Raw genomic sequence first — 17,870 nt, 5'->3', positions numbered from 1 at the left:
TTGACTGAGACAGAGAAACCCTATAAGAAGACACGATACCATCAACATGATTTTGAGGCTGTTATTTCGGTATAAAAAAGTTTCATAATATTACCTTAAAATGTTGGATTTCTACTTACATGAAGTCTTGGTACTGTTATTATTATTATTATTATTATTATTAGATATTTTATTTATATAGCACTTTCCATGGTAGTCACTTTACAAAAGGAAAACAACACACTAAAACACATACTAGTAACAATAATAATAATAATAATTGTGGTGTAGTAAAAAATATATGTATAATACAATTAAAATAAAAACTTTATTAACATAATAAATGTACAACAAAGAGACAGCAAACATATATTACAAGAAGACGTTAGTGTAAAAAAGGAAACATAACAAATAACTGATTAAAAAATATAAAGTTATTGGAATTATTTGAAAAAAATACATACTTTGTTAGTCTCATATAATGATTAAGTTGTTTATTATTTGTATTAAGTTGTGAGAACACAGCCATTATTACTATAGAAGCGGAACACTTCTAATGCGGCATTGTTTCCGTCCGGAGCAGATAATATGATGCACAGCCTCGACCAAACGATTTCCTGACGATACGAAAAATCAACAACCAGCAACACAAGGTACCGCTGCGGCGCATTCACCTCATTATTAACACATTTACACATTTTAAACGGGTTCATTTTAAAGTATATTTATGTTTTGTTTTCTGGCTTTTCAGAAAAAAAATACCGAAACGTAATTCAAAGGAGCTTCATTCTGTGTGAACTTTCTGACGTAACGTTAACGTTTCACGTTTTGAGTAAACCCTGCTGGATTTCCCTAACATGAAAAACTCTCACTTAAAAGTTTAAAGTTTATTTCTCGCGTTTGAATCAAGTGTAAGTCAGGCAGCCCCTGACAGAGCAGACATGGCCAGCAGTAGGAATGTGGTCGACATGGATCCAGATGTGGCTCGGAGGCTTTTCGAGGAGGGGGCCTTCCTGGTGCTGCTGGGTGTCCCTCAGGGCACAGAGCTCGGGATTGACTGCAAGAGCTGGCAGGTTGGTCCCCGCTTCAAGGGTGTGAAGATGATCCCCCCGGGAATGCACTTCCTCCACTACTGCTCTGCCAACCCTCCGAGCTGTGGAGGAGAAATTGGTCCAAAGACAGGCCTCTTCCTCACTCTCAAACCCAGAGAGATCCTGTTGGCCAACTGGGACCCCAAAACAGAAGATCTGGACTTCTCAGCCTCCCAGAACGAAGAGGAGGTGAGCCGGATCAGAGCGTCGTTGCGAGACCTGGATCCTTTCCTGGGACCCTACCCGTATGAGGTGATGAGAAAATGGGTGTCGCTCACTGACCGTCTCAGCCAGGAGGTGGCGAGCAGCCTGCAACCTCTCTCAGGTCGAGTCTGCGCCTTCAGTGATGTCATCCCCGTGGTTGACTTCAGACACACCAAAGACAGGGAAGAGCAGCCGAGGAATGACACAGCCTGCCAGAGCATGAAAGAGGGCCTCGACAGGCTGCCCAGGATGAAGCACAGGGAGGGGACGGAGCTGCGCTTCTCTGCTATCCCAGAGAAGAACTACCCTCCTGGGGCGACACCGGCTGAGATCACCCAGTGCAGCATGGACCTGAGCTATGCCCTGGAGAGGGTGCTGGAGAAGAACCACAGGCTGCAGCCTCTCAACGTGCTCGGTATGTGTCAGAGAAACTCATATCGGATCAAACTGGCTCACATTTGCATTATATTGAATATGAAAAAGTACCAAAATCTTGTCTTTTGTCTTTCAGGTGAGCTGCAGTTTGCCTTTGTGTGTTTCCTGATTGGGAATGTGTACGAGGGCTTTGAGCACTGGAAGCGTCTCCTGGTGCTGCTGTGTCGAGCGGAGGAGGCGATGCGGGAACGCAAGGAGCTCTACCTGGGGCTCATCGCCGTGCTCTACCACCAGCTCGGAGAAATCCCGCCTGACTTCTTTGTCGACATCGTGTCTCAGGACAACTTCCTCACCTCCACACTTCAGGTAGATGCGCAGCTTCAGACTCCACAAAGACAGTATCTGTCTGTAGTCGCTTTATCAGAGTGCATGAAAACATTTTGAGCTTCTCGTGGTCTAAATAACATCTCTTGAGTGGAGAAAACAGTGTATAATGTTCTAGTTAATTTCCACTTCCACTGTTTGTCTGTTTTCTTGAATTTCTGACATTGACACGCATATCATTCTACTTTTTGGTATTAGCCCATTCACACAGGAATATAATCTTATTTCCACCAGGATTTGAGAGCTGTCTTAACCCCAAGGCCACCACTGCCCCATTGACGTTTCTATTTAAAGTTGCACGTTTGATGTCACTCAACAAACACAATTTGTCTGGGTTGTTATCATAATAGTCTATGGAAATAACAAACAACTCTCAAGTGTTTTTGCAAAATAAGCTCAAGCTAAACCAGTGAAAATGTGGGTCCCACACAGCTGTGATTGCCACCTTGGAAATTGAACATTTCTCATGCAATGTCTCTGTTAGGAACAGCTGATAGTTCATGATCCTGTATTTTTGTGACCAAATTGTCTTGACTGGACATGCCTGGGCCATAACGGCAAATCAGCAGCAGTGTCAACGCATCACCTAAACAATTATTCTCATCATGAATGTTCACATTTAAAGGTATAAGTCATTTGATTTGATTTTGACTCTTTGTCTCACAGGACTTTTTCCAGTTTGCCAGTGGACCCGGCGTAGACGGCACACTGCGTAAGAGAGCAGAGAAGTTCAAGGCTCACCTGACCAAGAAGTTTCGCTGGGACTTCGACGCAGACTTGGACGACTGTGCCCCCGTGGTGGTGGAGCTGCCTGAAGGCGTCACAGTGGACTGAGACTCTACCGTGGACTCGATATACTCCATGAGCAGGAAGCAGGACTGAAATATCCTGACAATGAAGCCCAGTATTTAACACCAATCCCGAGACGGAAACAAACAACTGGAACCACCGCATTGCCACAGTCCTCAGAAAGATTACACTTTTATATTGTCAGTTACACCAGTAGTACTCTAACACACTATTAACATGTTACAAACCTTTTATACATGCAGACAACTTGTACTCCGTTGTAAAGACAGAAAACATGTTATTAAGTCATCCTGAGTGTGAAGTCATGGCGGCGCTGCACTGTAATAAAGGCCAGTGCTGCCCTCTGGTGGTGGTTTTCTCTGAGCTCAGCTAAAGAGTTGTCTCGCGTTGTTTGCCTGTTTGAGAGCCGAAGATTCAACACATTTGTCAGCAAAATCAGCCCACTAGAATTTATGGCCTCACTTAAGTTTGATAGTTGACTGATGGCTTTGTTAATACCTACACACAGAGCTGCTGTCTTCATCGGTGACAGAACTGCTGCATAATACTTTCATAGGTACAAACACTGTAAATGTGATCTTAATATCACCTAACCTCAGCAGAATTGTAAGTATCTAGGATGTTTCTAGATAAAAAAAAACACAAGTATAGTATTGTTATTCTAGATGCCATGTGTTACAAATAAATAATACCGTGTGCTGATAAATCCCTTTTGCTGCCAGTTTAGACAACGATATTGTTGCGGTTTGTGAACCAGTCAAACATAAAGACCATGTCTCAGCTGTTTCCTTCAGAACTGTTTTTAAGTTTTACTTTTCTGTGATTTATTGCAAAAATCCCTGAAATAAAACCAACACTTTTGTTACAAAATAGTCTTGTAGTGCTTTGTGTTAGTGCCATATAATGAACGTTAAAGGTCCAGTGTGTAGGATTTATTTCCATCTTGCTCCAAGCATAAAGGGGACACAGCGACGGCTGCTTAAATGACATAACGGCCTCCAGAGCCAGTATTTGGTTTGTCCGTTCTAGGCTTCTGTTGAAACATGGTGGTAGAGCATGGTGGACAAGGAGTCAATCTAATGTTCACTTCATGTACAGAGGCTGTGTCCTCGCAGCAGGTGCCTAGGGTCCAAATCCGACCTGTGGCCCGGTGCTCGTATCATTCAGCACTTCACCTGACCAGTCAATTATAATCATAAAAACAAATACTTGTTTATTTCCAGGTGATTTTACACTATTAAAAACACAAGAATGAAAATTATATTTCATTTCTGCCAATTGATCCTCCTAAATTGTGCATGCTGGACCTCAGGAGTCATCTCTTTTCTCCTCCACTAGATGGCGTTCATGGGCTTTTTTCTGAAGATTTGCAACTTTGTGCATCTTCCCTAAAGATCTCCATTGTAAATGTAAAATGTGCATTCACACAAAATGAAACTGCGCTGTTTTCAGTGCTGAGCAGTAGGAAAGGAGACACTGGAATCAGCAGTGAGTTGTCTGTAAAACACGACTGTCTGGGTGGAGATCATCTTTCAGCTTTCTCTTGATCCCAACAAAGATGATTTGTGAGGACTAACAGGTGGAGGAATGAGTGTGGGGAGCACAGACAGCAACTGGATAACGTAATTACATGCACTTTATTAGCTGTGTGTGTGTGTATGTGTGTGTCCCTTTGACAGTGACGAATGGGACGGGCTTTGTGTTGGCCTGTCGTTCCATCAATCCATTCGCTCGTTTATTTCTCCACCGCCCCGTCCTCAAACTTTCTTTTTTTCTCTCCAGTTGGACGTCTCCGTTTTGACACGTCCCGGCTCCATGAACCCATCTATAACCATAAAGCCGCTGTGAAAAGGACTAAAGCCATCTAATGTCATTATGTGAATCAATAGAGTCTGGCCCTGTTGATGGAGATCCAAATGCCAATACAAAAAAAAAAGAAAATCCATTCTCTTGCCAGAAGACAGATGGTATTGTGAAATGGATGGTAATGCTAGGCTTTCACCCCCTTTCTGAAGATTTACGCACATCTTAAAAGAAGATCAGTTCAGTATTTGTGGTCCACTCTGAGACCACTGGGGCCCGGCGCTGGTTGTTAACTTTCCTAACTTTCCTTTTGAACGCAATTACACGGAGAAAATGGCTCGGAACACATGGTGGAAACATATCGGCACAACATGGACGGAAATGTACGCCAATTATTTGTAGATTCATTCTCCTCTCCGGGGATGAAATACTGTATATCGCCGATGAAGACAAGTCTCAGAAATTACTCTACAGGGGACGTTCTTGGCATCCCGAGCCCCTCCATTAAAGCTGGAATTACAGTGTACAGCAAGTCAGCGGACGACTCGTTGAGTGTCCTGCTTCTCTGCGAGCCTCCTTCAGCCTCAGTGTATGGTCTCCTGCCTCATTCCCGGTACAGCAACCATTTTCCCTTCTAGTCTCTCTTATTTGTTTCGTTTGGTGCGGCCCGCCCTGGGGAGCGAAGCACGCTGGGAAACGGACCGCGTTGATTGTGAAGGAGCTCAAAGACAAGCAGGCCCCGTCAGTCATGGTGGAGCTTTCGCTCCATCAGATGTGAGCCGGCCATTTCCACGGGGCTCACGAGCTGCTCGCCCTGCCAGTGTAAACACAGGCCCCTCTGTTTCTCTCCCAGTCACTTCCCTGCTCTCCTCCCCCCTCTCACGGCAGGAGAAAGGATGGATGTTGGGGTGTGTGTGTGCGTGTGTGTGTGTGTGTGGACCATGCTCTGACTCTGGTTGTACTATTAATCATTGCTGACTGAACAAATCATATGTTTGATCATGTGTGTGCTGAGGTCTTTAATTATTAATTGACCCAGTGGTTTGTGATCATCACCCACGCATCTGCAATAAATGGGTGATTGTAGATCATTCTTATTGTCCTCTGTAGTAAAAACTTGTGCCATCTGAGTGTTTGTGTTTGCGTTGTCCTGCGTCACTGCCTCCCTCCAAACACTGTGTTTCTGGAGAGGTTTTAACAACAAGGCTCTCAATTTTCACAATCCGAGTATTTCCGTCCGGATTGCTGCCAGTTCCCTGCCTGCTGTCTGTCTTTCAGCCGTGGAAGTGAAGTCTGTTTCTCTCTGCGACCACTTTGATGTATGGCGAGATGCATGATTATAATGAATAGCTTGTCAAAAAGTGGGCTTTTTTGCTAATTGCCCGTGTCCTGAGCTTACACACGGGGAGAGATGTAGGTAGAGAAGTGGACCCCTCTGACCTCTATTTAACGAATAATTACAAACATTCGTACATGCGTATTCCTTTTTATAAAATTGCAGCGATGTTAACGGTTAAAGGCGCTGCATGTGAGATATTGACAACCTGTCAAGACAAACTGTGGGCAGCATGTCAGCAGAAAGTTTGGTGATGACATGTAAACACACCACCTATCTTTTAGGTGTGGGCAGGAGTATCAGTGGAGACTTAACCACTCAGGTCAAAGATGAGCGTTTGCTAAGATCGTCCTACGTTTGTACTTTTTAAACAGAAAACACACATTTCATTCTGTGATATTTGGACATTTCTCCTCTGGAAGTGACATATACCCTACAGCAAGTACAGATGGTGTGGTTTTTATCACCAGTTCTCTGGCAGCAGCCACCTTACTAAGGTATTTTCGGTAAAAGAAGACGGTATTCGTCAGATAACTACTCGTTTCAACCTAATGAGTCCGAAGACCTTCATCAGGCCAAGCAGAGTGTTTTCTGATGAAGGTCTCACAACATAGCTTGAGTCCAGCTGGGATACGGTGTGACTGAGGATCAGCTGCATTTATAAGCTCTTGCTGAACAGCCGTGGTTGGCAAGGCTGACGTTTTAACAATTGTTTTGATTCCGTCGCTATCACTTCCTGTCTCTGGCAATGTGTTTTCTTGGCAGGAGCGGATGATTAGAATACACCCTCAGGCAGCGCTTCCTTTCCTCGTCCTCAGATGTTGGACCGGGCTCTAGTGAATCCCTTTCCCCTGCTTGGACTGAGGCTCACTGGTTAGCTTTAGTCTATATCAGTGAAAGGCAATACAAAGACACTGATATTTCTTCACACTCGACTGTTTTTAAATAAAATCTCTGCATACAGCTCCTTTAAAATCCTCACTTTTCACACATACAAAGTTCAAATGACTTGCTCTCTTCACTTTTCCTTTCCGTCTTGGACTTTTCTTTCTTTATCAGCCTCCCTAAGTGTGTGTGTGTGTGTGTGTGTGTGTGTGTGTGTGTGTGTGTGTGTGTGTGTGTGTGTGCTGATGACCAGACCGTGACTCGTCAGTATCCTCCTCTCTGCCGCGGCACCAGCGGGGCTTCACATGTCTGACTCGCATGACCCAAATGTGGGGCAGGCACGTGTACATTTTTTTTCCCAGGCCGTGCATTTGAGTGTGAGGCGCGTGCACGTTCTGAGCTCTGGTGCCCGGACATATGGACGAAGGGGGGAGAAGGTGGGTGGAGGTGCACTAAAAGCCTGGATCGATGAAGGTAAAAAAAAAAAAAAAATCCCTCTTGGAAATTTCATACACACCAGGGGAGAGTGCGAGAGTGTGCGAACAATACGCTCTGTTGTAGCGCTCTGCTGAAGTGATTAAAGGCAGGAGCTTTAAAAAACAAGGCGGTAGACCTTTTGGAGGTTCTGGTCAGCAGGCGCGCGTGTGTGTGTGTGTGTGTGCGGTCGTGTACGGCGATGAGGACACAACAGCTGGCCAATAAATGTCCCGGGCTAAACTAGCTAAAGTTGCAGAGGTGAAGCAAGTGCACGCCGTGATTCGCACAAACAGAGACGGACACGACCTCGGCTGTCGTGTCTCAGCGTTGTCGCAGCGCTCATAAAAGTGTCTGCGCCGGTGCCGTATATCATCCTTGAGAGATTAACGAAACATTGGACGAGTCACTTCAGATCAAGCGGCGGGTGAGACAAACCACATCAAAGCTCCTTTCCTGCTCCTTGTTTCCCTCCCCACGGTCCATCAGATATCTTTTCGCTCTCTCCCCCCCACCTGCCCATCAGATGACTGATCTCCGACTTCCATTTTTAGCGTGTGTGTGTTGTGTTTGGCCGCCGCACTCAAGAGCGTGAACTCTGGCAGACCTTGTCACAGCAGAAAGGATCTGAATACCGCTGCTGCACCACGAATACACACTCGCACAACCTTTCTCCATCGCTCACTTTCTCTTCCTACCCTACGTGTTTTTCTTGAACGGTTGTGTGACTGTGCGCGAAAAAAAAAAAGGTTCTGAGGTGAAAGCAGAGCCGTCCTGGTAGCCCCGCACTCAGGGGAGAAGCCACTGAATGGTTACAGGGCGGAGAGGAAGGGCAGGAGGGAGCAGACCCGGCTCTTTCAGATGGCGCTCTGAGAGAGGAGGAGGAGGAGGATGAAAACATTCATCACTCACTGTTTTCTACTGGGTATTCAACTCATTCCTGTTTCCTTCGCTCCTTTTTTTCTGCTTTCTATCAATTTTCTGTACTTTTCTTCCAAACCTTTAGCGCCTGCCCGCTACCTTGTGAATAATTCAGTGATTTCCGATGTATTATTCAGACTCTCCCTCTCTCTCTCTCACACACACACACACACACACACACACTGCTTTTGTCTGCTTTGATTTTTTACCCTTTTATTAAAAACCAGACACATCCTCATTGTCTGTGCCCCTCTGTGAACTTCTTCCTCTGCCGGCCAGTACAACCATACATGACGTCATCGGGAATTTCCTAAAAAGGTATTATCAAACAATATTTCTCCTACATGTAAAGTAGATTTAAACATTTACAAAAGTGAAATGCATGTAGAGTGTGAGTGAGTTTATGCTACACTCAATTACTGCAAAGTGTGGGGCTGCTGCTGTAGCTCAGGTGGTGGAGCAGGTGAATGTTGTAGCAGTCCAATTGTTTGAGACTTGCTGTTTTCCTTTGTTTTTTTTCTTTGGATTCAGATCACCTGTGCACAGGTGGGGAGACTGACTCCTGACTGAGGAGTGGAAGCAGCTTGGGGGCATTTCCCTCCCAGCTAATCACTATGTAGTGACACCCTTTTTTGTGTAGGCTTAACAGCGGTGGTGGATGGCGCACAGGTCGCCCTCAGCCAAATTCTGAATCAGTCCCTGACCCATTGAGAACGGCGTCCCCCTTAGATTGCCAGCCGGAAACTTCAGTCTGTTCAGGCCCTGTTGGGTTTTCTTGGCTGCCCCATCATTTGAAGTGAAAAAACTGTTTGTATGTGTAACCCCTTAAAATCCAAGCCCCAATACACCAGTTCGATATTTCACTTCCCTGGAGGCATTTGTTTGTCACACCCAGAAGAGGCATTTGTTTATTGGGCATTACCCCTAGATTTTCATGTTTTTTTGTTTATATTTTTATATAGTTTGGGCTGGCCTGTAAGCAATGTACTGCCAGTACCGCCATAACGTGTTATGGCTGCGGTGGCGTGGTGTTCGATCAGCCCGAGAATAAAGCTCGCTTTTGTATGTTGCGGCTTTGTGTTTTCTGTAGGTTCATTTTTAAAAATGTCACTCTTGTCACAACCATGTGCGTATGCTCTGGTTAGGTTAAGGCAGAAAACCTACAAGGTTAGATTTGGGATAATATCATGTTCTGGCTTAAAATACTTGTTTCCGTCACCACAAATGTGACTGGACTTGTCCCAAGGTCTCGTTAAAAACACCTGTGTTTTTTGTTGCCACAAACATGGCTGCAGGTGGTTCGTCACATTTCCAAATGTTGAAACGCAGACTCAAACCTGATTCGAACCTGTCATTGGCTTCACCACCATCCTTAAGTGGAATAAACATGCAATGTGAGCGTGATATGACAGGCAAAGCTGCCCAGTTATCTTGAAAGGAAACAGAAAATAGAAAGGTGATCATTTTGTGTGTGACATATAGCCACTGTAATGCAATGTAAGTGTTTGATGAATTTCCAGTTTTCATTCAGCTCTCCATCGTCACCTTGTCTTTTCTCCTTTTCCTTCCCCCCTCATGCAGAGTGTGTGTTGTTCTCTGTCATTAATCATCTCGTTTCTCCTTCTGAAAGGCTCAGGATTTGTTTTGTGACACGGGGAGCTTTTTTAAAAGCTTCAGAAAAAATCCCCACCTCCCCTGTTTTTTACTCTGGCATCCCTTTTAATATGACAGTAAATCTTTCTCTTCCCGTCTCCTCTGCGCACTTTTTTTCCCATCCCTCTCTTTCCTACCGTATTCCACTTCCTCCATCCCTCTGCTTTTCCCTGACCGGGCTCAAGTTGAGTTATGGGACAATCATCAAGCGTAGCAGAGCAGGCAGAGTCGGGGTCTGATCTGTTGTCAGCATTTTCTCTTCTCTTATTGTGAACTCTCTGAAAATCTCAGCACCCACAAATTCACTCCTAATCATTCACAGGCCTAAAAGAGACATCAATTCTCATCAGGGTATGTTTATTAGGGATATTAAGTAAATAACTCTTAATTACCCTTTGCTTTAAAGTCTTTCCCTCCTTCTCTCTCCATCTCTGACTCTCCCTCAGTGTTACTGGCCAGAAACCCAGACTCATCTCAGCTGATCGGCCCTAATCTGAGCCCTCGCTGTCTCCTGCCCGATCCCGCTGCTGTCACCACTGCAATTAAAGTCTGTCTAATAGGACAGGCTTCTGTCAGTGCGTGCGAGCGCATGTGCGTCTGCATCCATGTTTGCGGCCAGGCTCACTGGAGCCAGGTGGCCACGTGCTTGGCTCGCAGGGAGGCCATTTTTTTCTATCGATGTTTAACCACAGGCAGTAAACACAGCCATGTGATGCACACAGCGCCAGGTTTGATACGACGCCAAAGACTTGGCAACAGAAGCCTGGGAAGACGTTACCGGGAATGGGACATTTGGCCTGCAAGTTTCGAAAATCTGGCGAAAGCTCATATGCAAATATTACCAAAGCGGTTTGAGTTTTTTCCAAAGATCTTAATTGGCCTGCGAAAGGAGAGATAACAGCCCTGGATGTGAGATGTGACACAGATAAGCCTCAGATGAGAATCCAGAGGGTCTCCGATGAGTAGGTTGGGTCTTGACGCTGACATGGGAGAGGTTCGAAACGCCTTGGGTCACAGGGAATATCAATATAAACAAAACAGAGAGGCAGCTAGGAGTATTAAATCATCTAGATTTTTATGAAAAAAAAGAAAAGCAAGAAAAGTCTTCTGGCTTCAGGAGCAACCCAGCAACATGTTAGGTGTGGTATAATTGTGGTATGTAAGCTTAGAGATGATTAAGGGGCTCAAGTCAGTCAAGCAAAATCACTAACAACTTACAGAAACTGCTCATTTGCCATGATACACAATGCTGCCACAGAGCATTTCTGTACTGGTGCCACTTTGGTAAACAGCTCCCGAGTGCAGAAAAAGTATGTAAGATGATTTAGTTAAGTGCTGAACATTTTCACTTTTCGTTCCATGTATCTTACTGCAGGAGCACTGTGCACATTTATATTGGGAAGTTCATGTTGCGTTATATCACGTAAGGGTCGCCCTAAATGTTTTGATGAGCAAACACTGTATGTTTGCAGTTACACCAACTCAGTTTAGCTCAGGTTAACATAGCTAGGCAGATGTTGGGCTAGGGAAAAGCTCAGATGGAGAGCAAAGTGGCGAACACTTTTATAGAGCTGCAGCTGAGAAACGTCAGGAGCAGGTGGAGTGTTTTTTTCTTAAATATTTAGCTTGGTTACTGTTTACCATGATTATAATTTACCGCTAAAAGGATCAAACTCGGATAAGACAGTTGGCTAACGTTAGCTAACTAACCAAACTGCCCCGCTTTGCTAGCTTATCTGTGTTACCGGTAGCAAACCTGAGCTGGTAACGTTACCTTACTCTACCTCTATTAATAGCTCTGGAAATTCAAAGGCTACTCATCAGATAATAAACTAGTTAAACCACCTTTACCAGCTTCCAGATTAAAGTAATAGACACATTATTATTATTTTTATTATTCTAATAATTCTGAATAATGAGTACTTTCACTTGCATGGCTTCTACTTGTAACTTGTACTCTACTGAGTAGTTGTCCACAGTACCACTTTTACTTAAAGGTGCAATATGTAAGAATTGGCCACCTGTCGATTTCGTACTCAAAACAAATAGGTAGCAGTATATAACTAGGTAACAGTTAACTGCAGCTCTCTTTAGCTGCAATTTGCTAGTTAGCTCAGTTAGCCATACAGTTAGCAATCCAGACTGGGAGCTTGGGGAACACTGGAAGTGTTGGTTTTACACTGCTAGCACTAGACTTTGAACCGGGATGGGCCACGGCTAGCTGGTTAGCATGCTAATTTCAGTATATCTTGGCAACATGCATAGACATTATAACATCAGTACTGTGTGGGTCCTCACATTCTGTTGAGAATTGCAGTTTTTGAATGTGTTTTTAAGAGACCTTTAAGAAAAAAACACAACCACCTCTGCAGCTTCCTCTCTCTGTAGTAAACCCAGAAGGAGTATCACCCACATGTTTCCACAAACACTCCTTCTCCCTACGTCATACTCTTTATGTGGCTTTGCCGGGAGCTGCTGCTGATGTTTACCTCTCTGACCCATGGTGACTGGCCAGTAAACAGACATTGGCGCTGGTGTTTTAGCAGCTCCGTTGTTTTCTCCTCTGGTCCTTCTCCATACGTGCATTACTCGTGAATCACAGCTGGCTAATGAAAGTCAGGCCCTGACTGCCCACAGAACATCTGCACACAAACTATTGGAGTGTCCTGAAAGGAGTCAGAGGACGACTACTGTAGACATAAGAGTGATTTTGGAAAATCTCAATATAAATATTTAAAGCTGGATGGAATACAGTAACATCAGAATCTGATTTTGCAAAGAAAATCAAAACATTTTTGTATAGTATATTAGTCAATCTATTTTGCTAAACATACTGTATTCATACTAAACAAAAAAAATATTAGCATTGCATTGTGTCAGTGATGTCTCACTCCACATCTTCGACCTCAGTTCTGACCTGTCCCTCACAGCGGAGCCCACGGTAGAGATTATTTTGCCCTTTACAAATGTGTATGCATGTGAGTGTTGGGTGATTTTATGCGCGCGTGTATATATGTGTGCTCGGGATACACACTAAAACCATTTCCTCTGTTTTGCCAGGTGGGGTGTCAGAACCTGACAAGGGTATCCACCTCTCTGTCCAGAATTGGGGTGTCCTGTTCTTGTAGTTTCATGAGGGAAGGCTTCCAGTCCAAAGTAAACATTCGATCTGGGAGCTCGCTCAGTCACATGCAGCTGGGCCCGACAGTAAAGACGTCGCTGACCATATGTTGAGTTTATGTACAGGGATGCAGAGTGAAGATCTGCTTTATGGCTAATGATATTCAACTCTCACAGCTTCCAGTCTGCATCCCTTCCTGCACCCCCAACACAGAGCGGCCCGGATTCATGGGTAGACAAACAAAGACCCGCGCTGAGACGGAAACACGTGCTGCGATCCGGTCGTGTTTAATGGTCAGAGAGGGGAAAGGAAGGGGTGTTTTTTATACAGAAGATTGGCGCTGGCTGTCAGCCCCCAATCTAAGGGTCGCACACAGACATCCGACCTGGGATTTACTAATGCTAGTTTTATATCGGCATGCCTAAATTACTATTATGGTCAGGATTATATTACAGTCAAAACAAGGGATGTAAATCTTAAAAGAAAAGATAACATATGTTTCCTCCCTCAAATGAAAAGTTGACTTCATCAGCACAAAGCTTACTTTTGCTCAAATCGTTACACTCAGCAGCTACAGCCTTGCGTAGTTTGTAACGACCAGTAGATTATAGGTGCAAACGCTAGCAAACCTTTCGGCAGATATTGCTGTGTAACTGACAATGCTGAGTTGGTTCTTTTGCCACTGTTTGACCACTTTCACACTGGATGTGAAACCACTAACATCTGGCTTTTGTCTTCAGTAAGTGAGGGTAAAATCAGCGTTCACTCCAAGGTCGAATCACTCTGCAGTAGTCACGAGGATTCGTTGGCTCCGATCAGCTGCGATGGAAACATGACACTTGGGTGGACGTGCTTATTTTTGCCCCCTTTTCCCATGCTATGCTATGACATGCGCTTTAAGCTTGTGTGTTGAGTTTGAGAGACACAAATCTTAAAAAGTGATCGTTCTGCCTGGACTCCAGCGCATTCATGACAATTCATGAGTGAGGGGGGAAAAAAATCCAGAAAGGTGCGCTTGACAGCTGCAATGGGAGAAGAGTCAGTAGGCTATTTTTAGCAGGTTTACACTCTAATTTTGCGACTAAAATAGCACTACACTATGTTTTAGCATTTAGTGTTTTCCAGTTATTGTCACCTGTGGCCACAGTGGCTGTTGTGACACAAGCCCATTTAAAAATCTTTGAAGCATCAACAAATAGCTAAAAGTCCTCACTTAGTAAACAAATACTTAGAAAGGCAAATGAACAGTAGGAAAAGGACAATACCGAACTCTCAGTGTGAACACACGGTGCTTATGTGCCAGTCCGGGCAGTGTCTCTATATGGTATTCAGCTTACTCTCGTCAGGAGAGGCAGGTTATCTTCTTATGTTCAAAGACAGACAGGGGAAACATCCATATGTTTAAATGTTTACCTCTCACGTCCAATGACAGGAACAGGTAGGATGTACAGGCTCTTATGGAAAGGCGATGACACAAACAATTCATCAGCTGACATCTCAGCTTCTGTAAGATTATTTTGTTTCTCTTTTGATTGTGACTGAAACACAAACACATGATGTGTCAAACAGTGCTCTGCACCTCTTCCACTTGGATCATTTATGGAGAACGTGCATGGTCATAAACAACGGACATTTCACAGATTTGCAGTTCCTTTTTCTCTCCATAAAAGCTTTATCGTCGGATTAATTCAGCCCGGTTTTATGTTTCTATGCAAGTATTTGTTTGTTTTTCTGTCTCTTTCAATTTGCAGGCTGCGTCTCACTCTCCTTGTCTTTTGGCAGCATGCGTCAGTCCCATAAAAGCAATGGAATGATTGGCAAACTCGTGGCCGTCACACCCAACCAATTTGAAGTCCAGCTTTTCACACAATAATTTCGCACGCCCGGGAGAGACCTCAGTCTCCAGCGAGGACATGGGAGCATTTTGCAAATGTGTTTGTTTCGGTCTTACTGTTAATAAGGACAGACCTAAACTTTTTTACGAGTCAAGGGATTAGTGGGACATGAGTACTTTGAGGTCACATATCAAATGTATACATACCATACAAAGGAATGAGACCTCCTTCTCTTTTGTGATGGACTTCTGATGCCTACAAGCTTTAGGGGGATTGGGGGCTAATCTAACCGGATTCCAGACTGGCCCAGTGGGGGAATTGCTTCAGTTGTAGCAATCCTTCAGTTTCGGCAGTAGTGCCGCAGTGCTAAGTGGATACAGTCTGCCTTAAGTTAGATATCTGGGGTCACCAATGCACAAATTCTTACCTTAATATCCAATAGCCTGAGAAAACACAAGGCAGTCTGTAGATCAGCACATTGGGGTTTCTTAATCCAAACCACACAAATGTACTTACATGTGCATGCATGCACCCACTCTTTCCCACACATAACACACACACACACACACACACACACACACACACACACACATGCACGTGTTTGACTGGCACATGTTCTGTGATTGCTGTGGCAGATATCCTTCATATCCTGTCCAGTAAAGAGCAGAGATTTGTTAGTCTTTGAGATGCCTGGGTGAGGGGCTAAATCCATACTGTCACAGCTCCAGGAGGATGAGGGTTTTTTTTTTTTTCTTCATTAAACAAAATCATCTTCAGGGCAGGCAAAGTAACCCTCCTCGAAGCCACGAGGGACATTTATTAACCCTACAAGTAAAACACTCAGATCATTAAACACATCTGTGGGGCCAGAAATGAAGCGAGCGAGCAGCAGAGGAAGATATTCTTACTTGTGTGCAAAGGTTATCAAAAATGTTACCCCTGATAGCTGCCGGGCTTTTCAGGGCTTTGTTTAAAACTTTGCTGAGGAGGAGAAACAGTGAGATGGAATTAACTGAAAAGGAAGTTCATTAGTACAGCATGCCTCTAGTGAGAAGCTCAGGAGCCCACTTAATAGGCATGAAGGTATTTTGTATGATTAATGGACTCGGTAGATGGGGGAGCTTTGGGTCATGGGATCTGGGTTGGGGTCAAGGACAAGGTCGTGGGGATCATGGAGTTACTACATTCGCACTGCGAGAAAGTTTGTGGAAGGGTAACTGTGTTTTGATGAACTGCTGAGGATGCAGAAGGCCATGTTGTGGTGTTACAGATAAGTTGTTAAAAGGCAAATATTTGGCAAATGTTTTGAGTAACTTTCAGTGTGCTTATTTCTGTTTGAAACATGGCCCTGTATCAGAAGCTCCTCTCACATTGCTTTTTCAAAGCAGGGATCTTGCGCTGATATTTCGCCACGCCGCTTGTGTGAAAGTTACAGAGGTGGAATCAGGGGAAAGTTTCGTTCTGCTTCTGATCCACCAGCGTAGGAAGTAACAGAGCTGCAACAGAGGTGAGATGATGTCTGTGTGTAACTCCGGAATTCCACTGTTTGCATGTACGTTTCTGAATGGCTCTGGCACGGTTTTGCTCCATGCGTAGATATGTAAGACAAGGCAACCTTACTTCCCCTGGCTCCACTGCATTGCACTTGACAATGACAATTGACAGTGTATGCTTTTGCAAACCACGGACGTGTTCAAACTTTACATTTGTTAATGTTGCAAATTTATCTTGTTTTATGTTCAGCTTTCAGTTTTATGTTATGAAAGCACTGTCCTTGTGACTTGGTTAGGTTTAGGCTCAAAAACCACTTGGTTAGGGTTAGGAAAAGATCATGCGTTGGCTTAAAATACCTGTTTTGGTTAGGGTTAAACACAACTGTTCAAAGGTCTTGTTAAGAAGCAGCTCACAATTGTCTCTTTAGAGCCAGCGGAATCGGGCAGACAAGTGTTGAAACATAGTCTCAAACTGTGGTCACTGGTTTGGATAAGTCATTAAAATGTAATGTACACGTGCTATGACATGTTTTTTTGAAATGTCAATATGATATGTAGCCTATGACACAGACACACCAATCAGTGGTGAGGAGGAATGTTAACTGCCAACATTTTACCCTGGTGACTGGGCTGTCTGTTAGATGAAATCTTCAGTTGATACAACACACCAGACATCTTTGTCATTCACGTCTTACACATCTCAAAGCCACATGTTCAACCACACACACACACACACACACACACACACACACACACTCACACACACACACACTGGCTGGGGCCCCTCATCCTCAGTGCACCTTTGATTAAGCTGCACGTAGCATGACTGCATGGACAGACAGTCGGGGCACAACAAGGATTTGGGTACAAACCTACAAATTAGTCCTTTATACTTAAAGACCATACATTTGCAATATGCATTCCCTTTAGCCTCACACCCAATCCAGGCTTGGTTGTATTAGACCAGAGAAGAATTCCTGTCTTTATTAAAACGTGAGATTTGTTTGGATAGTACTGTGTCATATGAAGGATTACACCACCAGACAACACAGTCTGTTTAAACATCCCAGGGCCGAGCTCTCCATTAAACCAACATGCACCAGCTCCCATGCTTAAACTGCACACTTCATTATTGATTTATCGACACTGATCCACCTATCAAGCATGATTACATTCCAAACTGTATTGTGGCAACAGTCCTTTTGTGCTTTGTCAAAGCCCAGTGTGAGACCAGGAGGCTCCCCTGAAAGTAATGTATGTGTACACATGCATGCTTAGGATTTTTCAGGTGTATGGTGAGGCAGTAGAGTATGTAGAGCAGAGGCACTGACAGCAGCTGCTGTGTGTTTGGCATGTGTTCTGTGAATTACAACGACATGTATAACCTTCTTTGTGCCATTAAAACTTTCTTGGGGAATGACAGCAGGAGCTCGACGGCAGATATGAAAGCGGAGATCACTGTGCGGGTCATGTGTATGATCCTGTATCTACAGTTACAGACTGTAT

At 44.2% G+C, this 17,870-nt stretch overlaps 1 protein-coding gene across 2 annotated transcripts; it reads left to right on the top strand.

Moving 5' to 3' along the window:
• Nucleotides 1–524: 524 nt before the first annotated feature.
• On the top strand, nt 525–3,713 carry aar2 (AAR2 splicing factor). Of its 2 annotated transcripts, XM_030422764.1 has the most exons (4): nt 525–632; nt 731–1,689; nt 1,786–2,015; nt 2,700–3,713. In XM_030422764.1, the coding sequence occupies exons 2-4, from the start codon at nt 921–923 to the stop codon at nt 2,865–2,867; spliced, it is 1,167 nt and encodes a 388-aa protein (XP_030278624.1). In that variant the 5' UTR covers nt 525–632; nt 731–920; the 3' UTR covers nt 2,868–3,713. The 2 variants fall into 2 exon arrangements, with proteins under 2 accessions (XP_030278624.1, XP_030278625.1); XM_030422765.1 differs by lacking the exon at nt 525–632 and having other exon boundaries at nt 639–1,689.
• Nucleotides 3,714–17,870: the final 14,157 nt, after the last annotated feature.

The sequence above is a fragment of the Sparus aurata genome, chromosome 7 (assembly GCF_900880675.1).
Source record: "Sparus aurata chromosome 7, fSpaAur1.1, whole genome shotgun sequence".
Lineage (NCBI taxonomy): Eukaryota > Metazoa > Chordata > Actinopteri > Spariformes > Sparidae > Sparus > Sparus aurata.
Note: the sequence above shows the minus strand (reverse complement) of the source record. Positions and strands in the feature narration are given on the sequence as shown.